Source organism: Taudactylus pleione, unplaced genomic scaffold (assembly GCF_031769625.1).
Source record: "Taudactylus pleione unplaced genomic scaffold, aTauple2 ptg000066l, whole genome shotgun sequence".
Lineage (NCBI taxonomy): Eukaryota > Metazoa > Chordata > Amphibia > Anura > Myobatrachidae > Taudactylus > Taudactylus pleione.
Window position 1 is genome coordinate 6,602,222 of NW_028284468.1, and position 22,006 is coordinate 6,624,227.

The window sequence follows — 22,006 nt, forward strand, 5'->3', positions numbered from 1 at the left end:
TTTCTAATCTCTTATGTAATAAATATATCATTTGTAATGACCAACATTTTAGCATAAAAATAAAATTTGAATTTAAGAGGTTAGGGGGGTGGGGTCCAAAACTGATAGTAGGAAGGACTTTAACGTAGAACAGTGATTCCCAAACTCGGTCCTCAAGGCACACTAACAGTCCTGGTTTTAGTGATATCCATTAAGCACAGATGGTTAAATCAAAATACCTAAGGTACTAATTAAGTCACCTGTGGCTGGCACCTTATCACTTTCTTATCACTTTTCACTCTGTCTCCTAACACTGCTTAGTAAATAGACCCCTAAATGTCACATCTGCACCTTCCACAGTAAGCAAATTATTGATATGCTGCCACACCTGATACCATAAGCGATATTGAGCCTTTGATTTGTTATTACTTTACTGTGGACTCAAATACATGCCCTCCCAACTGTTGTTCCCTTCCTCTTAGCACAAGGCCTCTTATTTAGCATTGACATCGCCATCGATGTGTAAGACTTTTTGGTGACTGCGCAAAGTGCAAAAAAAAAAATGAAATTGTCTGGAGAAAAGGGTGCAAATTGGGTTTATGTCCAGCTCTGCATGTTCTCTGTGTCCTAGGCTTCATAGTATGTTCTGCTAAGTCTGTACTCTGGGCCTGATTCAGACCGATGTTGCCCTAGTGCGCATGCGCGAGACCCGAATAGCGACGGCCAAGCCGTCGCTATTGGTCTCGCACCAAAGGGGGCATGCTGTCGATGGTGAGTGACAACACGCCCCCTTTGGTGGGCGTGCCGGGGGCGTGGCTGCCCAGACGGAGGCGTTCCCATGGGAACGCCTACCGTCTGGGTCCGGCCCCACTGACATCACTAGTGATGTCAGTGGGAGTGCTTTTGGCTCTGATAGAGCGGGAGAGAGAAATCAAATGTAGACAAGTGCGGCCCAACCCAAATTTAGGGGTCTATTTACTAAGCAGCGTTAGGAGACAGAGTGAAAAGTGATAAGGTGCCAGCCAATCAGCTCCCAACTGTCATTTTTCAAACACAGCCTGTGAGATGACAGTTGGGAGCTGATTGGTTGGCATCTTATCACTTTTCACTCTGTCTCCTAATGGGTGTGCATCGGCCACTTTTCGTGTTTTGGATCTGGATCTTTCTTCGTGTTTTTGATCTGGATTGGTTTTGCCAAAACCACCCTTCCGTGTTTTGGGTTCTGGGTTTTGTGTTTTGGATCTGTATTTTTTTTTTTTTTTTAAAAACAGCTAAAATCACAGAATTTGTGGGTTTTTCTGCTCCTATGCTATTATTAACCTTAATAACCTTAATTTCCACTCATTTCCAGTCTATTCTGAACACCTCACACCTCACAATAGTGTTTTTATGTCCAAAAGGTTGCACCGAGGTAGCTGGATGACTATGCTAAGCGACACGAGTGGACGGAACAAACACGTGGCCCATCTAGGAGTGACACTGCAGTGGCAGACAGGATGGCAGTTTGAAAAACTAGGCCCCAAACAGTACATAATGCAAAGAAAAAAAAGAGGTGCAAAATGGAATTGTCCTTGGGCCGTCCCACCCACCCTTATGTTGTATAAACAGGACATGCAAACCAATCATTTCAGCGCCAGGGTCTGCCACACGACTATGGCTGAAATGATTGGTTCGTTTGTGCCCCCACAAAACAAGCTGGCAATTAATCTGTCCCTGCACAAACTGGCTCTACGGAGGCAAGATGTCGTCCTCATCCTCCTCATCCACCGATTCCTCACCCTCTTCAGTGTTGTGTACATCCTCATCCTCACAGAGTATTAATTCGTCCCCGCTGGAATCCACCACCACAGGTCCCTCTGTACTTTCTGGAGGCTGGTCTCCCTGGAAGAGTTGATAATTCATTTTTATGAACATCATCTTCTCCACATTTTGTGGAAGCAACCTCCTACGCCTTTCGCTGACAAGGTTCCCGGCTGCACTAAACACTCTTTCTGGAGGGGGGGCAACTCAGGTAAAATAGAGCCAGTTTGTACAGGGGCCTCCAAATTGCCTCTTTTTCCTGCCAGTACAGGTACGGACTGTCTGACATGCCTACTTGGATGCTGTCACCGATGTAATCCTCCACCATTCTGTCTATGGTGACAGTATCATATGCAGTGACAGTAGACTTGTCAGAAATTGTTGGCACGTCCTTCAGTTCAGACCAGATGTCCAAACCGGCCCTTGACTTATGACACAGGCGCACGCTTGGTGCTGCTGCTGTGTTGATGCACGTGCGGCTACTGCGCATACATTTTGCACACAAACACAGAAAAAAAAGAATTGTTTATTTTTTGTGGAGCGCACTTTGGGGGTTACACCACCCTTTAACAGACTTATGGGACACAGGCGCACGCTTGGCGCTGCTCCTTTGTTGATGCACGTACAGTGTACACAATTCACAAACACAGAAGAAAATGTTTTATTTTTGTTGGAGTGCACTTTGGGGGTTACACCACCCTTTAACAGACAGACGCACGGTTGTCGCAGCTGCTTTGAGGATGCAGGTGCAGCTACTGCGCCTACATTTCACACACAAACACAGAAAAAAAGATTATTTTATTTTGGTTGGAGCGCACTTTGGGGGTTACACCACCCTTTAACAGACAGACGCACGCTTGTCGCTGCTGCTTTGAGGATGCAGGTGCGGCTACAGCCCACACAATTCACAAAGACAGAAAAAAAAAGATTTTTTAATTTTTTTTGGAGTGCACTTTGGGGGTTACAGCACCCTTTAACGGACAAGCCATCCGGCCCTTTACTTATGACACAGGCGCACGCTTGGCGCTGCTCCTTTGTTGATGCACGTGCAGCCACAGTGCACACAATTCACAAACACAGAAAATAATTCCTCCACCATTCTGTCAGTGGTGACAGTATCATATGCAGTGACAGTAGACATGTCAGAAATTGACATTGTTGGCACGTCCTTCAGTCTGGACCAGATGTCCATACCGGCCCTTGACTTATGACACAGGCGCACACTTGGCGCTGCTGCTGTGTTAATGCTCGTGCAGCTACTGCGCATACATTTCGCACACAAACACAGAAAAAAAACCTGCATCCTCAAAAAAAAGAATTGTTTATTTTTTGTGGAGTGCACTTTGGGGGTTACACCACCCTTTAACAGACTTATGGGACAGAGGCGCATGCTTGGCGCTGCTCCTTTGTTGATGCACGTGCAGCCACAGTGCACACAATTCACAAACACAGAAAATATTTTTTTATTTTGTTTGGAGTGCACTCTGGGGGTTACACCACCCTTTAACAGATGAGCCAGCCGGCCCTTTACTTATGACACAGGCGCACGCTTGGCGCTACTTTGTTGATGCACGTGCAGCCACAGTGCACACAATTCACAAACACAGAAAATTATTTTTTATTTTGTTTGGAGTGCACTTTGGGGGTTACAGCACCTTTTAATGGACAAGCCAGCCGGCCCTTTACTTATGACACAGGCGCACGCTTGGCGTTACTTTTGTCGAAGCTGGATTATTGACTGAGACCAGATCAGTTTAAAATTGGATCGCAGCAACGCCATCTTGCGACTGGCCGCAAGACGCCATCTTGGAAATGAGATCGCATGACGCCATTTTGCGAATGGCCGCCTAAGCGCAATTTTAGATAAACTCACACTTTAGTACATGTGGCGATATTACTATTAGCATCTTGAGATTGCATCTGTGACCATCGCCATAAGTTACGGCGATTCATCAAAAGCCCATTTCATGACTTTACGTAGTTTGGGTGCTCTGGATAAAGTGTGTATATTATTATAATTCCCCTAAAGGATATATTTCAGAAATGGCTGTACAGTATGTCAAAATTGGATTGCATTAGCTAAACTGAGCAAATGGCCACGTGACAACTAGCCTGTGAAGACAAGCTTCATGGACATAACGTCTGCTCTCACTCCAGGTGGCCCTGCTCGAATACAGCAAGAGGGTCGTTTGTAGCACCTTACATTAGCAGACTTCCTACAATAAAATGCCTTCAAAGTAGGGGTGTGCACCGGCCACTTTTCGTGTTTTGGATCTGGATCTTTCTTCGTGTTTTGGATCTGGATTGGTTTTGCCAAAACCACCCTTCCGTGTTTTGGGTTCTGGGTTTTGTGTTTTGGATCTGTATTTTTTTGAAAAAAAGCATAAAAACAGCTAAAATCACAGAATTTGTGGGTTTTTCTGCTCCTATGCTATTATTAACCTCAATAACCTTAATTTTCACTCATTTCCAGTCTATTCTGAACACCTCACAATAGTGTTTTTATGTCCAAAAGGTTGCACCGAGGTAGCTGGATGACTATGCTAAGAGATACGAGTGGACGGCACAAACACGTGGTCCATCTAGGAGTGACACTGCAGTGGCAGACAGGATGGCAGTTTGAAAAACTAGGCCCCAAACTATACATAATGCAAAGAAAAAAAAGAGGTGCAAGATGGAATTGTCCTTGGGCCCTCCCACGCACCCTTATGTTGTATAAACAGGACATGCACACTTTAACAAACCAAACATTTCAGCGCCAGGGTCTGCCACACGACTGTGGCTGAAATGATTGGTTCGTTTGGGCCCCCACAAAACAAGCTGGCAATTAATCTGTCCCTGCACAAACTGGCTCTACGGAGGCAAGATGTCGTTCTCATCCACCGATTCCTCACCCTCTTCAGTGTTGTGTACATCCTCATCCTCACAGAGTATTAATTCGTCCCCGCTGGAATCCACAACCACAGGTCCCTCTGTACGTTCTGGAGGCTGGTCTCCCTGGAAGAGTTGATAATTCATTTTATGAACATCATCTTCTCCACATTTTGTGGAAGCAACCTCCTACGCCTTTCGCTGACAAGGTTCCCGGCTGCACTAAACACTCTTTCGGAGTACACACTGGAGGGGGGGGCAACTCAGGTAAAATAGAGCCAGTTTGTACAGGGACCTCCAAATTGCTTCTTTTTCCTGCCAGTACAGGTACGGACTGTCTGACATGCCTACTTGGATGCTGTCACCGATGTAATCCTTTAACAGACAGACGCACTCTTGTCGCTGCTGCTTTGAGGATGCAAGTGCGGCTACAGCCCACACAATTCACGAAGACAGAAAAAAAAAGAAGAATATTTTTATTGTTTGTGTAGCACACTTTGAGGGTGTCACCACCCTTTAACAGACAGACGCACGCTTGTCGCTGCTGCTTTGAGGATGCAAGTGCGGCTACATTGCACACAAGTCACAAACACATTAAAAAAATAGTTTTTTATTTTTTGGAGCACTTTGAGAGTTACACCACCCTTTAACAGACAGACGCACGCTTGTCGCTGCTGCTTTGAGGATGCAAGTGCGGCTACAGCCCTCACAATTCACAAAGACAGAAAAAAGAAGAAGAATATTTTTATTGTTTGTGTAGCACACTTTGAGGTTGTCACCACCCTTTAACAGACAGACGCACGCTTGTCGCTGCTGCATTGAGGACAGTATCATATGCAGTGACAGTAGACTTGTCAGAAATTGTTGGCACGTCCTTCAGTCCGGACCAGATGTCCAAACCAGCCCTTGACTTATGACACAGGCGCACGCTTGGCGCTGCTACTATGTTGATGCACGTGCGGCTACATCGCACACAAGTCACAAACACATTAAAAAAATAGTTTTTTATTTTTTGAAGCACTTTGAGGGTTACACCACCCTTTAACAGACAGACGCACGCTTGTCATAGCTGCTTTAAGGATGCAGGTGCGGCTACAGCCCACACATTTCACAAAGACAGAAAAAAAAAGAACAATATTTTTATTGTTTGTGTAGCACACTTTGAGGGTGTCACCACCCTTTAACAGACAGACGCACGCTTGTCGCTGCTGCTTTGAGGATGCAGGTGGAATCGAGACGGGATTTGGAACCGGGGACACACTACCTCCATCAATTGTCTAAATCCCACTGCACTAATGGCGGATACCGGACGCACGTCTAACACCAACATAGCAGTCAAGGCCTCAGTTATACGTTTTGCTTCAGGATGACTGCTGTCGTACTTCATCCTCATCGCTAGGGACTGTTGGAGGGTCAATTGTTTAGTAAAAGTAGTGATGTTCCTACTTCCTCTCTGGGATGATGAACAACTCCCAGCAGCAACAGCACTAGGAGGAAGTGGTTCTTGATCTTTCCCTATTTTATTTTTATCGGAGAAAGTTTGGTCCTCCATTTATGTTATATTGATATATACGTGCGGCTAAAGCGCACACAAACACAGAAAATATTTTTTGATTTTTGCTGGAGAGTAGTGCACTTTGTGGGTTACACCACCCTTTAAGAAATGAGCCAGCCGGCTCTTTACTTATGGGACACAGGCGCACGCTTGGCGCTGCTCCTTTGTTGATGCACGTGCAGCCACAGTGCACACAAGTCACAAACACAGAAAATAATTTTTTTTTTGGTTTGGACTGGAGTGTACTTTGGGGGTTACAGCACCCTTTAATGGTCAAGCCAGCCGACCCTTTACTTACGACACAGGCGCACGCTTGGCACTACTTTGTTGATGCACGTGCGGCTACTGCGCACACAATTCACAAACACAGAAAATAATTTTTTTTTGGTTTGGACTGGAGTGTACTTTGGGGGTTACAGCACCCTTTAACGGTCAAGCCAGCCGGCCCTTTACTTATGACACAGGCGCACGCTTGGCACTACTTTGTTGATGCACGTGCGGCTACTGCGCACACAATTCACAAACACACAAAAAATATAATTTTTTTAGCACTTGGGGGGAGCACCCCTGATGGACAGAGCACCCCCTGGACAACACTACAGCACCCCTTTAGGACTGGGACACTGCACAGGACTTTGGAGTGGACACAGCCCCTATGGAGAACTGACTGCACAACACAGTCCAGCCAGCCCCTATGGACTTTGAAGTAGTGGACACAGCCCCTATTAACAACAGCAGCACAGCACAACACAGCCAGCCCCTATGGACTTTGAAGTAGTGGACAACAGCAGCACAGCACAGCACAGCACAACACTACTCTGCACTACACTACACTACACTACACAGCCCAGCCAGCCCTAACTCCCACCCTCCCTCTTCACTGTCCACAGCCGAGTGAGAAAATGGCGCCGACGCGGGTACCTTATATAGGTTCCAAAACCCGCGAGACTCGGAAGGCGGGATGATGACGTTTTGCCTCGATTTCAGATCCGAGTCAGGCGGGAAAAGTCGAGCCTGACTCGGATCTGCCTCGGATCGGGGGGGTTCGGATTTCAGAAATCCGAACCCGCTCACCCCTACTTCAAAGCCAAGAGTGTTATCTGAGGTTTGGGTCTTGTAGCTGTGCTAATTTGCATCCACACAGGCCCTGGGAGAACAAAGACCAGTATTTTGGAGCCTGAAAAGGGTGGGGGCTGCTGGGGCATGAGCAAGTCATGGAACTATAATGCTCAGCATTCCACACTGCTAGGTGTTCTCATACACACATTAATACGCACAATTGCGCTGTTAACTAGTCGCATATTAGCGAATGGAGAAGACCCTGTATGAAAACGCTGAATATTAGCTTCATGCACACGCATCTGCCCCAAGTTAACTAGCGTCTTTACATCAAACCCCAAATACTCACACATTACATATTCACATGCAAGGTTCCATAAGCTTTAAGGTATAAGATTCAAGTATGCACATTTACTATAATTGCTATGAAATAAAGATTATTTTGTAACTAAGGTTTTATAAGTGATAAGTAAGCCATGTTTGGGATTGTACTGATGCGGACTCATTTTACAGTATTCCGGTAATATCGATGGAGAGATCGCAACATGCATTCTCAACTTATGGACCGCAGAGACTTCAAGCAACAAAATGTACATTATATGAACAACTGTTTTTGCATGGGGCGGGAAACCAGAGACCACCAGTTGTTAGAGGCTGGATCGTGTCTATTTGAACCAATCTGTTAAATGCCTTGTAACATATTGTCACGCTGGGAGGCGGTTTTCTGGAAGCTGAGGCCTGAGGCTGCGGGAGTAAACGGAGGCGAGGGGCCTGAATGTACGACCTCCGCATCCACGGGTCTTGGTTGTTGGTGAGACCTAGTCAAAGGTGCGGAATCTTGAGCTGCACCTTGTAAGCAGGTCGCGGTCCTTTGACTAGGTGACCAAAGCCTGCGGGAAAAAGGAGAGACGAACACTCGTGGCCCAAAGGGTCGGTGCCAGTAAGGGGCACGTAGGGACACTGTACTTGAGGTACAAGGAAGTGTGCACTGCGGACACACTCTACCGGGTTGCCGGTCAGAAAGATTGCACCACGGTGCAATACTGTAACACGTAGGTAGGGACCACAGAGTCCAGTAATGAGGTGGGTAGTAGTACTGGAGCCAGCCAGAGATTATAACGCTGAAGATTTTGGTACGTATAACTACACTCAGGCTGTGATGGTAAAGCACTGGTGAAATGGATAGTATACTGCACACAGGCGGCGGTGGTAACGCACTGGTGGAATGGAGGTATACTGCACACAGGCGAGGTGGTAACGCACTGATGAGATGAATGATATAGCTGCACACAGGCTGAGGTGGTTAAGCACTGATGATATAGCTGCACACAGGCTGAGGTGGTTAAGCACTGGTGAAATGGACGATATAGCTGCACACAGGCTTAGGTGGTAAAGCACTGGTGAGATGGACGTTATAGCTGCACACAGGCTGAGGTGGTAAAGCACTGGTGAGATAAACGATATAGCTGCACACAGGAATAGATCACTGGAAGCAAGGGAACCTGGAACGAAAGACCACTAGTAACACTAGCAGCGACAATGGTTGTTCAGGCAACTACCTGATACACAGGAGCCGGATATATACCCCTGGAAGCCCACTGATTGGTCCACAGCGTCAGCTGACCGGCCAGACTGTCAGGGAAGGAAGGATAGTCAGAAAAGGAAGTGTCATGGCGGCGCCCATGACAGGGACTCCGATCCCCGCGCACCAGGCCACCCGAGACACCAGCATCAGGGAGAATGCTCAGCACCTCCCACGTCGCCGCACCAGCCGCCCGACTGCCCGGGAAGTCAGAGGAAGCCGGCGGGACGGTAAGGGACGGCCGATCCCCGGCTGAACTCTGACACATATGCCCTCTCCTTTAGGACCAATGGTGTTAGCAACAAACTTCTCTATTGTGTTGTTTATTTCTGGGGGGTATAAATATGTGTGCTCTGGCCCTGGGTTCCTAGTCTTCGTGCTGAATGCTGATTGACAAGGGGTTTCTTGCTGATGCCTAACATCTGGACCAGAGAGAGCGCTGCGTATGTATAATTGTACTTGGGTCTGTATAATCTCTTTGCACTAAGATTATATGAGGATCATAGCGTGTAACTGCTGTACTTTAACTTGAATAATACTTTGTGCTTTGGAACCACAGGTTCTAGGTCTGAGTCTTTATTTACTGTATGACTGCGTACGCAAATTAGCGTCATCCTTAGAGGTTTTTAGGCAGGATATTAGAAGGTATAGGCAGGGGTATATAGAGGTTCAAAGGCAGTATCCTTACTTTGTTGATGCACGTGCAGCCACAGTGCACACAATTCACAAACACAGAAAAAAAGAAGATTATTTTATTTTGGTTGGAGCGCACTTTGGGGGTTACACCACCCTTTAACAGACAGACGCACGCTTGTCGCTGCTGCTTTGAGGATGCAGGTGTGGCTACAGCCCACACAATTCACAAAGACAGAAAAAAAAAGAATTTTTTTTTTTGGAGTGCACTTTGGGGGTTACAGCACCCTTTAACGGACAAGCCATCCGGCCCTTTACTTATGACACAGGCGCACGCTTGGCGTTACTTTGCTGATGCACGTGCGGCTACTGCGCACACAATTCACAAACAGAGGAAAAAAATTTTTTTTTTAGGAGTGCACTTTGGGGGAGCACCCCTGATGCACAGATCATCCCCTGGACAACACTACAGCACCCCTCTAGGACTACAGCCTTTATGGGACACTGCACAACACAGTCCAGCCTGCCCCTATGACAGCAGAACAACACAGCCCAGCCAGCCTCTATGGACAACAGTAGCACAACACAGCCTAGTCAGCCCCTATGGACTGAGTGGTCACAGCCCCTATGGACAACACAGCCCAGCCAGCCCTTGCTCCCACCCTCCCTCTTCACTGTCCACAGCCGGAGTGAGAAATGGCGCCGACACGGGGACCTTTTATAGAATCCAAAACCCGCGCCGGAAGGCGGGATGATGATGTTTTGCCTCAATTTCAGTTCCGAGTCAGACGGGAAAAGTCGAGCCTCACTCGGATCGGGGGGGCTCGGGGGGGGGGGGGGGGGGGTTCGGATTTCAGAAATTCGAACCCGCTCATCCCTACTCCTAACACTGCTTAGTAAATAGCTTAGCTACATATGTCCAACTTGTACCATCAGTACATACAATATTTAGCATCCTCTTTAATAACCACTATCTTGATATACAGGTTCATGCTTTTCATCTATTAATGAAGTAATTTGCACAAAAAGAGCTGCAGCAAGGCATCAAATAGCAGCAAATACACATAAATGACTTTGCGTTTCTAGTTCTGTACTTTGTGCATGAAAAAGAACTTATAAAATAGGTAAATTTAATCCAGAGTGGGTTGGAAGTATGCGGCAGGTGTTTTCTTCAATGCGGGTGATCGTGGCAGGTGCATTTTTGCAGAAATTTAAAAAATCATTTTAGGGACTTAAAAATATCCGTGCACCCATTTACATGTACCCAAATTTTATAGGAACAGTTATTTTTCACAAAAAAACATCTAAGTGCTATTCTTCTCCACTTCTTCATAGCCGCAAAAAAGCACCTGCCCGTCTATTACAAACCCCCACTTCCTTCAGCAGACAAAAATGGGGCTACCCATAGTTATCCCCCATGTCTGGACATCTTTAAGGAGGTCCCAGGCACATTTCCCGAAAATTCCAGGTTTTTTTCGCAGATCCTATTTCGCCGGGTCCCGTTTTCGCTCCTTTTAAATTGAATACGGGATAAGCGGGTACGCGCCTGATACTTTATCCCCACTCTAACCTCCGATGTGGAGCGAAAAGCGGACTTTTCGCTCCCATATTGAATATGGCCTGTAGGGTTAGGCTGCAGTAGGGGTGGGTTAGGATTGGGATTAGAATACTTGCCAAAATAGATCTGGATTTTTATCGTCGGGGTGCCGCTGTCGGTATTCTGACCATCGGCATTGTGACCATTGTAATCCTGTACCCAACCCCTCCAGCCAAAGGAATCGCTTCTCCCTTTATGTGATTACCGTTAGTTCCTCACTAGAATGTAAGCTCTTGCGAGCAGGGCCCTCTCTCCTTGATTTTATTGGAATTATCTAAACTGTGCATTACAATTATGTATATTTCTAAAGTTCTGAACTTGACCTATATCTGTCCTGTCTGATTACCTATGTGTACTATGTTATTTTTTTGCTGTATGTTCCATCCACTACTATGAAACTCTTGTGAGGCTATATATAAATAAAATGTAATAATAATGATAGTGTCAGACAGATTTAACCTTCATCTTCTTAGGAAGAAAGAAAAAGAATAAACCTGCGCCACCTCCTGGGCCCTGGGTGAGCAAGTTACATCTGGGTGATAATGGGATTGACGCAAAGGGGAAGGAACGAGAGATCGGGGTGCTGGAGTTCTCTCAGTTACTGAGCAAGTAAGCGTTTTGCATAATCAGAGGTACACTAATAGACACTGTATATTAATAACTTGCTCCTCCTTTTGCAGATAGACTAGTAGAAAAAAATCTTGGCTGCATAGGCAGAGATTAGCAGCCAAAGTAAGGTCTTTATTTAATTCTAATACCATTCTATATATTTATATGGTGATTAGAATGGAAAATATTTGAGGCAAATTTAAGATATTTGTGTGAGATATTTCCCTACAGATGTGTCCTTATACACCTGGCCATATGGCGTGATGCTCTGTCTCAGGTAACGATTTCCGTAGTTTCGTACTTAGGACCTGATTCAGCAGTGCACGCTAGTGCAGGTTGAACGCAGATTCCCGATGTTTGGGAATCTGCGCAGACACCAGACCCGTTCTGCGCATGTGCAGAATGGGTCTGCGAGTCCGCTTGCAAACTGGCAGCAGACTGTTAGTGATTGACAGTCGTCTGCCGTTTGGGGGCGTGGAGGGGGTGGCGACAGTCTCCGTTACCCGAAACGGAGGCGTGTCGCCGCCGTTGGGGGAGAAGGAAGAGGCCAGGATCTCCGTCGGGTGATGGGGATTTCCTGGCCTCTTCCTCTAAACAGCCGGCCGATGGTACGCAGATTATCTGATGCTGTGTTGAACAACGCAGCTTGGATAAGTAATGCACAGGGGGCCTGATTCCTCCTGTGCATTACCATATCTGCAAGGATCAAAACTGCAAAGCTGCCTGAGTGCATATATCATATATCTATAGCCTGAGTGCATACATCATATATCTATAGCCTGAGTGCATACATCATACATCTATAGCCTGAGTGCATACATCATACATCTATAGCCTGAGTGCATACATCATACATCTATAGCTTGAGTGCATACATCATACATCTATAGCCTGAGTGCATACATCATACATCTATAGCCTGAGTGCATATATCATATATCTATAGCCTGAGTGCAGCTTTGCAATTCCGATCCTTACAGAAGCAGGCCCTTATTACGGAAGTTTGCATCTTATGTGCATTGTAGCCACATCAATGATTTCAGCTTTGCAAGGGGGAAAAAATTTGTAAAAATGTTTTGTTTTTTTTCCCTCCAGTCTGATTCGTTACTCCAAGCAGCTTTCTGAACTGGACATTGATGATAACTGCCTGGGAGAATTGCCAGCCGCTGACATCCTGGAGGCCCTGACTGACAGAAATCAAGGTGCTACGATGACAAGTACTTTGTACAAGAACAAGGCTGGCAGAGTTCAGGGTTTCCCTTTACTATATTACTATACTGTTATCAGAATTCATTGCATCTTCCAGTTGCACTTCAGCAAAGTCTAGAGAAATGTATTCCTGGGGCTGATGCACAGCTGAATGTACAGCTATGTGTGGAGTCCATCGTGTGTGTTTGCTCCAGGACCAGGCAAACTATCATTCAAGTACATGTGTATCAGTCACATCTCCACTTGTGACTGAAGGGGCGTACCTGGGCTGTAATGGTGTTCTCACATAGATAACGTTCAGAGAGGGCGCCATGATGGAACTGCGAGCTGGGCAGCGCTGGTTGGAAGTATAAATACGCCTGTTTTCTGATGTATTATTTGCACCAAGTATATGGCTGGTGCACGTACAGTATGCACCAGCCATATACTTGTGTGTATCAAAGCAGCAAATCTACTTGTGCATTTAGTTTTGTGCACACAATTTGCATAGAACTCGGAATTGGATCCTTGTAAGCGCAATTTGCCCACTGTAACAAATAGCTTCTAATACACAAAAGGGCCACATGTAGTAAATGTAGTCACAATGTCCCCTCACCTCATAAGGCTACACTGAGCAGTATTTGCAGAGGAGAACTGAAAAAGTATAATTTAATAAAAGGGGTGTCTAGTTTGCGGCTGTGGGGGAGATGTAGCAAGCCTCCTAAAGAGTGGAGAAGAGGACAAGTGGGGAAGTTGTCTATAGCAACCAATCAGCTCCTACCTGTCATTTTATAGATTGTACTTTACAAATGCTAGTTAGTAGCTGATTGGTTGCTATCGGCAGGGGATGTACACGGCCACATGGTACTGGTCAGACCTCCTCAGAGATGCCGACGTTCTGGCTGCCCCTTCCGGGAGGGGGCAGCCAGATAATCAAAATCGGTGGCGTGGCCTGCGTTTGTGGGTGGAGTGGGGGGCGTGGCCATGGGAATCACATTTTAGCCCCGCCCCCTACACAATGCCGAGAACCAGCATTGTGAAGCAGGGGGCGGGGCCAAAATGATGCGGTTTGGCGTGAATCGTGTCACCAGCCCCCTCCACTGTGGGGGATTCTCATGTAATCGCGGGGGGGCGGGTGCAGAAGGGGTCGGCAGCTGCCGGGAGGCTTACCTGCCTTTACGGGGGGCCGGGAGAGGTACCCGGTTTTCGGGAGGGTTCCGGCCAATTCAGGAGGGTAGGCAAGTATGCACCTCCTACACTTTTCAGTATATGCCCCTAAACATTTTCAGACCCAGGTCCATATGGCCCTTAATTTGGTCCTGGCTGCAGAGCCGGATTTAGACCTCAAGGGGCCCTAGGCAAGACATTGTTTAGGGGCCCCCTCCTTCAAACAATCCTGTGAATATATTACAGTAGGTGTCACTGGAGCAAGACACACACATCATATTATATACACGCATCAATATACATATATACAGTTTTATTCCTCCAAAGGAAACCTATCCGATCTGTGGAAAGGAATAGGCAGCACTCTTGAATCCTGACGAAAAGGTCTTAGGACCTTGAAACGTTAGGCGAGACGGGATGAAAGGGGGTCAAATGAACAGAGGAAGACAGGAGGAAAAATAGTGTGAGACTGTAGGAAAAGGGGATGAACAGAGGGAGACGGGAGGAAAGGGGGAAGAACAGAGGTAGACGGGAGGAAAGGGGGAAGAACAGAGGTAGACGGGAGGAAAGGGGGAGGAACGGAGGGAGACGGGAGGATAGGGGGAGGAACAGAGGGAGACGGGAGGAACAGAGGGAGATGGGAGGAAAGGGGGAGGAACAGAGGGAGACGGGAGGAAAGGGGGAAGAACAGAGGGAGACTGTAGGAAAGGGGGAAGAACAGAGGGAGACTGTAGGAAAGGGGGAAGAACAGAGGGAGACGGGAGGAAAGGGAGAAGAACAGAGGGAGACGGGAGGAATGGGGGAAGAACAGAGGGAGACAGGAGGAAAGTGCCTAGTTTACATCTGTGTATAGCCTTGGCTGTGTATAGTTTGCAGCTGGGTCTTGGCTGTGTCTAGTTTGCAGCTGTGTCTAGTCTGCGGCTTGGTCTAAAGGTGCCCACACATAGCGATGTGTTCTCAATCCCACGATGTGTACGATTTCCCCTGAACTCTCCCCAGGCAGTTCCCCCGGCAGTCGTGGTCATGATTTGGAGTAAAAAATGTCCAATCTGACTTAAGATCTATCGTGCATCCAGTGAATTGTGTCCCAGATTGGCAAATCTGCCCTACAGCACGGCAGATCTGAAGATGCGATGTACGAAGAGCAAGGACGCGCATTGGCATCGTGATCGTGAGTAGAAACTCACGATTTGGACATATTTTACACAATTTGTCCTCAGGATTCATCGAAATCGGCCAAATCGGGTAAAAAAAAAATTGGTGTGTGTGGCCAGCTTAAGTTTTGACTGGGTCGAGTCTCAGCTTGTGTCTAGTTTGCGGCTGTGTCTAGTTTCAGCTGTGACTATTTTGCTGCTGTGTCTAGTTTCAACTTGACTAGTATGTGGTTGTGTCTAGTATTAACTGTGTCTAGTTTGCGGCTGTTTTGTAGGCGGGGAGGAGGGGTGGCTGCACAAACGCAGGCGTTCCCTTATGAGTGCCTGCCGTTTGTGGGCGGCCCTACTGACATCACTCAGGCTTGTGGGAGCTGAGACCCTACCACAGGGTCTCATCGCAAGCCCGATAATCGTGACCATCGCCAGGCCGCTCGCACAATCTGTGGATGGTCACCCACAGCTATGCGAGCGGCCTGGAGGTGGAAAATTAAAAAAAAAAATCCGCCATGATTCAGAGCGAGCGCTCGCAAACAGCGAGCGTCTCTGAATCAGGCCCTATGTCCCGATAACTAAAGCCCGAAGGAAGACTCTAGATAGGCGTCGAAATACAGACGCCTATCTTAATCCCGACGCTGGAATACAGAAGGACACCGGACCGATCGAGGTAAGTCCGGGTGTCTTAGCACTTACCCGCATGGGGTGTTAGGTTTAGGGACTCCCAGGGGGACTTAGGGTTAAGCAACACCCCGGCAGGGTTAGGCTAGGGGGAGGGGGGGTTAGAGTTAGATGCCACTGGGGGGAGGTTAAGGCTAGGCATCCCCCCCCGGGAGGGTTAGGTTTAGGGTGCGGGACACGAGGGTAAGGTTTAGGCACCCCCTGGGGGGGACTTAGGGTTAGGCACCACTAAAGGAGGGTTAGAATGAGGAGAGAGGAGAGTTAGGGTACTTACCAACCCTAGTCGAGATCTTGTCTTATCGGGCTTCTGTAGTAGGGATTTCAACCAGCGGTATTTCATACCCATTCCTTTTGGACATGTTGAGCATTAGTCAGTAGAAAAGATAGTACAGAAGGGGAGCTGTAGATTGGTAGGTACAGTAGAAGCAGGTAGTGGTACTGGAGGCTGAATGAGCAAATGAGTTCCCCAAGAGTAGAGGTCACACAAGAGAAGTGGAGGGATGGTAATGGTGGAGATAAATGGATAAGGTTTGAGTGATTGATAGTACAAAGTAATGGCAAGCTTTAGGGAGGAGTGTAAACAAATAATGGGGAATGTAATGGGCCCAGGACTGGGTAAGGTTGGGTAAGATGTCACCAGCAGCCATGAAAAGGAGCAGGGTGAGAAAGAGGGCGTGCAAAAATGATTCAGAAGCGCTTCTTGCTGCGTATATATGTAGGCTACGGCGCAAGCAGTTCCTTAAGAATTGTGAGATCCATGTAACAATATATACAAATTTACAATGGTCCAAGTAAATACATTTTTGGAGTTTAGTAAATTACATTGTACAGTACACAAGGGGAGGTATTAGACCTTGGAGAGAGCTAAACTGGAGTGAGATAAAGTACCAACCAATCAGCTCCAAACTGTCATTTTACAGGCTGTGTTTAAAGAAAATGACAGTTAGGAGCTGATTGGTTGGTACCTTATCTCTCTCCACTTTAGCTCTCTCCAAGGCTTGATACATCTCTCCCATAGTATATTACAAATCGCGCCTTAATGACATTGTGTTTTGGCAGACTATACCAGGCTGACAATTACTGTCTGAACATCATTATTATGAAGGTAAATTGCAGGCTTACTTTGCCTATCTGTTATCATCTGACATCTTATCCTATCCCCAGGAAAGTTACCACGACTGAAAATAAAAGTCACAGCCCAGATATCACCATTTACATTTAAAGCCATCTTAAAACAGAGTGGAAAACTGAAGGTCTTGAAAAAGAAGAGAAAAAAGAAGGTACAGTAGACTGCTGTTATTATTTATAATCATTCAATGGAGGTTATCGACGTCATAACATAAAAAATCAAGGCCTAGTTTGGAAACATTTAAACACCCTAAAGCAGTGGTTTCCAAACACTCTCAGGGCCTGATTCAGACCCGCTCGCTAGGCTGCGTTTGCACGCAGCCAGCCGATTTCTGCAATCTGCGCATGCGTACACATCGCAGTGCGTGAACTAGTCCATGCGATCGGGAAGCGTTTGCTCGTGGGGCATAGACAGCTCACTAGCTAGAGTGGAAGGACAAGCCGTTTGTGGGTGGTGACGGGATGGTCCATGAAAACGGAGGAGTGGTGGTGCAAATACAGGCATACCTGAGCGTCAATGCCGTTTCAGAGGCGTGCATAATTAAGACGCAGCGTCATAGTACACGTCACACGGTTGAAAATCACACTGAAACCTTCGCAGTGCTCGCGGTAGGGTATGGCCAGCCACAAGTGCTGCGATCGCTTTCGATGGTACTCAATGTTACCGATGGTTGCATACACTTCCTGGACATGACGTGGGAAAATGGGTGTCTTAAGACAGGCTGGTGGGTCTGCATACACAGAGCGATCACACGCTAAGACCTAGTGGGCATGCTATTGCCTTGCCGTGCGATTGCAGATTTGCATACTTTCGCAGCGTCTGAACGCATCTAGCGAGCGGGTCTGCATCGAGCCCTCAGTTCGAGGCACCCTTAGAGCCTCCATAAGTTTTTCAAGGCACTCCTAAACCAAAATAATTACTGAGCAGTCCTGGTTTCAAGTAGTTGGGTCAAAATAATATAATACGTATTTAATAAAGAAAGATAAAAACTGTGTTATCCATTGCCCCTTCTGTCTCTCCCTTTACCCCCTTCATGTCTCTCCCTTTACCCCTCAATATCTCTCCCTTTACCCCTTTCCCTTACTTACCTGTAGTTACGATTGTCAGCTCTGTTCTGCAGCATCGCTCCTCAAATCAGATGCTTCCTGAATGACCTCCCACAATGCACTGCATTGTAGGACTCCATTCCGCAACAGGCAACCTCAGGATTTACTGCCTGTTGCTTTACTCCCCCTGCTCATCCTACCCCTCCCCCGGCCGGCTTCAGTGGCGCTTGGAGATGACGTCATCTCCAAGCGTCCACGCTGGAGGAGCCGGGTCACTGCAGACCGGGCTCCGGTGTGAACGGCGCAGACTCTGGAATTTCCTGGATCCGCTCCAGCTAAATTCTGGGTCTGATCCGGTTTGGAACCCTGTTCCACCCTCCAGGTCAGACCCGGAAATTTAGGTATACAAGCAGTGGAAATGCGGGCCAGCCACCATCAATGTTCAGAGATCCGTCGCAGGATCGCTAAAATTTTACTTGCATCAGGGATGGCAGATGCAGCGCGTGACACGACCCTGAAACAGTTGCGACACTCCTGCTTTTTTTGCCGCCATTCCCTGTTACCACCCGCAAAGGCTTCCTGTTTGTCAATCAAACTGCGAATAAAAAGCAGTCGCGAGCGACTATGGTAATGTATCTGGATGCATGCTCAAAGGCAAAAACCATGGCATAGCGTACAGCTGTGAATCAGGCCCAATATCCAAGCTAGCCACTAGTGTAGGTCTATCAATCTAGTGCCTGGTGTATGCAGGACCTTAAACCTGGTTGCTAGTGTATTAAGCAGACCTCAAATCTGGCAGCAAGTATATGGCAGGCACTCCAATCTGATGGCTAGACACCCGATTTTATGTCTAGTATATCCAATTTGGTAGAAAGGAATAGGCAAGACTTTCAGTCTTGTGGCTTGTATATGGCATGACTTCCATTCTTGTGGCTAGTGTATTGCAGGACCTCCAAGCTGGGGGCTAGTGCTTGGCAAGACTTTCAATATGGTGTGTGTCTAGTGTATTGCAGGACATCTAATTTGGTAATTAGTATAGGGTGGCTAGTGTGTGGCAGCAGCACCCCTCCCATGCCTTTCTCCTATGTGCTGTCCGCCACTGTATGATTAATATTTGCTGCGGTCTCCTGTACATACATTCGGGGGATACCTATTATTTACTGGAACCCCATAAATAGTAATGAATGAATAGGCTTCTTAGGGAGCTGCAATTCAACAACTCCCAGCGAGATGCAGATTAATAGACAGTAAGTAAGAATATTTCACATTTCATGCTGTAATTATGATTACCTCTCATATTATCCACAGAAATCCTGAATAATGCTGCTAAACTGCTATGAGATGAAGTTCTGGATTTCACAAAATTTCTACATTTTTATCACCATAAAGACGTAAATAATGGTAAACTTGGACAGACATTGTGATACACCTGCCAAAGAAATCCTTACCTGGTGTAATACAGTAGGTTCCTTATCAGAGGCTTACACTTCCCAATACCAGGATGTAGGAAGTTACACTGACTGGTGGTTGGTATAGGGGTGATAGTACCTGTTAGGTCAGTGATTCCCAACCTCGGTCCTCAAGGCACACTAACAGTCCTGGTTTTAGTGATATCCATGATTGTGCACAGATGGTTAAATCAATATAACTGAGGTACTAATTAAGTCACATGCTCAAGTATGGTTATCCCTAAAACCTGGACTATTAGTGTGCCTTGAGGACCGTGGTTGGGAACCCCTGTGTTAGGCTGTGGGGTTCCCATGCTACTATCCTGGGACTGCACCTCTGCATCTAATATATAAACCTCTGAGCAATCCATACTCACTGCATTACAGTTTAACGCGGACTTTGGAGCCGAGCTGAAATGATATTGTTATATATGGTCTATTAAAATATTACACTATTAAAGCCTTAACGACTACAGTAATCACTGCAGGGTAAACAAGGTTTCCCCAATTGAATTGGAAAAACATACCACGCAACATATTCAAATGTCCATGCATGCCAGATTTACTACATTATTATTATTATATATTAGGGATGTGCGCCGGACCATTTTTGCCGGATTTGGATTTGGTTCTAATTCGTCGTCCGGCTTTGGATTTGGATTTGGATTTGCCAAACTGCGGTGACTGGCTTTGGATTTGGATTTGTATTTTTTTACAAAAATTGACAAAAAAAGCTAAAATCACATAAATTGGTCTTTTTTTTCTTCCTAGAGTATTATTAACCTCAATAACATTAATTTCCAGTCAATTTAGACCATATCACAGCTTATAATATTGTTTTCAACATTATTGGCCAAAGGTTGCAGTGAGCTGACTGGTTACTAAGCGACAAAGCAGCGGCACAACGACACAGACACCACAGTATAAAGCACATCTATGACACATTGCCACACAGCAGTGGCAGAAATGAAAAGTAGTGCACCCACCCAGTGGGGTACGGCCAGCAGAGTCACAGTACTTGTTTACAAAGTGGGCTACGGCCCTAGGAGTCACAGTGCACAATCTTATTAGCATTACACCGCACATAGGGCCTGATTCACATTACACCATAAAGTAGTGTCTCTTATTTATGTTACGACACACAGTAGTGCCCCTTTTACACAATGCCCACAGTAGTGACCCTTTTACACAATGCCCACAGTAGCGGTGTCCCTTACACAATGTCCCCCAGCAGTGGTGCCCCCTATGCAGTCCCCTTAGTAGTACGGTCCACTATGCAGTGCCCCCAGTTGAATGCTCCCTAGTATGCCCCCCATTAGCAGGCCCCCCCAGTAGTATGTCCCCCATTAGCAGGCCCCCCCAGTAGTATGCCCCCCATTAGCATGCCACCCAGTAGTATGCCCCCCCAGTAGTATGGCTCCCCCAGTAGTATGGCTCCCCCAGTAGCAGGCCCCCCCAGTAGTAGGCTGCTCCAGTAGTAGCCCCCCCTGTAGTATGGGCCCCCCCTGTAGTAGGCCCCCCCAGTAGTATGGCCCCCCCCAGTAGCAGGCCCCTCAGTAGTATGGCCCCCCCAGTAGCAGACCCCCCCCAGTAGTATAGCCCCCCCCAGTAGCAGGCCCCTCTGTAGTATGGCCCCCCAGTAGTATAGCCCTGCCCAGTAGCAGACCCCCCCCAGTAGTGCAGACCCCCCCAGTAGTATAGCCCCCCCCCCAGTAGCAGGCCCCTCTGTAGTATGGCCCCCCAATAGTGCAGATCCCCCCCAGTAGTATGGCCCCCCCAGTAGCAGACCCCCCCCCCCAGTAGTATAGCCCCCCCAGTAGCAGGCCCCTCTGTAGTATGGCCCCCCCAGTAGTATTGCCTCCCCCAGTAGCAGACCCCCCCAGTAGTGCAGACCCCCCCCCCAGTAGTATAGCCCCCCCAGTAGCAGGCCCCTCTGTAGTATGGCCCCCCCAGTAGTATAGCCCCCCCCCAGTAGCAGACCCCCCCAGTAGTGCAGACCCCCCCCCCCAGTAGCGCCCCCGGACCTTTGACAAGTAAAAAAATAAAAAAAATAAAACTTACCTGTATCCCCGCTCCCGCGCCGTCCGCTCTGTCACACGCTGAGGAGGGAGCCGGAAGACGGAGCTCATGTGTGAGCTCCAGCCGGCTCCCTCCGTGCAGCAGCCAATGAGAGTCTGTGTGACTCTCATTGGCTGCTGTAACAAACACACAGCTGCCGCTGGCGGCTGTGTGTCTGTGTCTGTGTAGGGCAGAGCGCTATCACTGCGCTCTGCCCTACACGCGAGGAGACCTGATGTCGGATTCTCTAGTGAGAATCCGACATCAGGCGGCCGCCGTTCGGCCCCGAACGGGGATCCGAGTCAGGCGGTGAACACCCGAACAGGGTTCGGGTGGACTCGGATCCCCAATGTTCGGAGCGGTTCGGATTCCACAGAATCCGAACCGCTCATCTCTATTATATATACATATGTGCGGCAGCAGCCGCCATCATTAGTATTGGCGCTCTCACACATA

At 47.5% G+C, this 22,006-nt stretch overlaps 1 protein-coding gene across 1 annotated transcript in view; it reads left to right on the forward strand.

Annotated features, from left to right (window-relative positions):
- LOC148534404 (uncharacterized) overlaps positions 1-19,945 on the forward strand; it is a 36,224-nt gene extending 16,279 nt beyond the window's left edge. The window contains exons 7-10 of the mRNA XM_088466608.1: positions 11,550-11,685; positions 12,781-12,887; positions 17,034-17,149; positions 19,353-19,945. Of these exons, the coding sequence (XP_088322734.1) occupies positions 11,550-11,685; positions 12,781-12,887; positions 17,034-17,149; positions 19,353-19,361 (368 nt within the window). The 3' untranslated portion in view covers positions 19,362-19,945. The remainder of the gene's footprint in view (positions 1-11,549; positions 11,686-12,780; positions 12,888-17,033; positions 17,150-19,352) is intronic.
- The last annotated feature ends 2,061 nt before the right edge of the window (positions 19,946-22,006 follow it).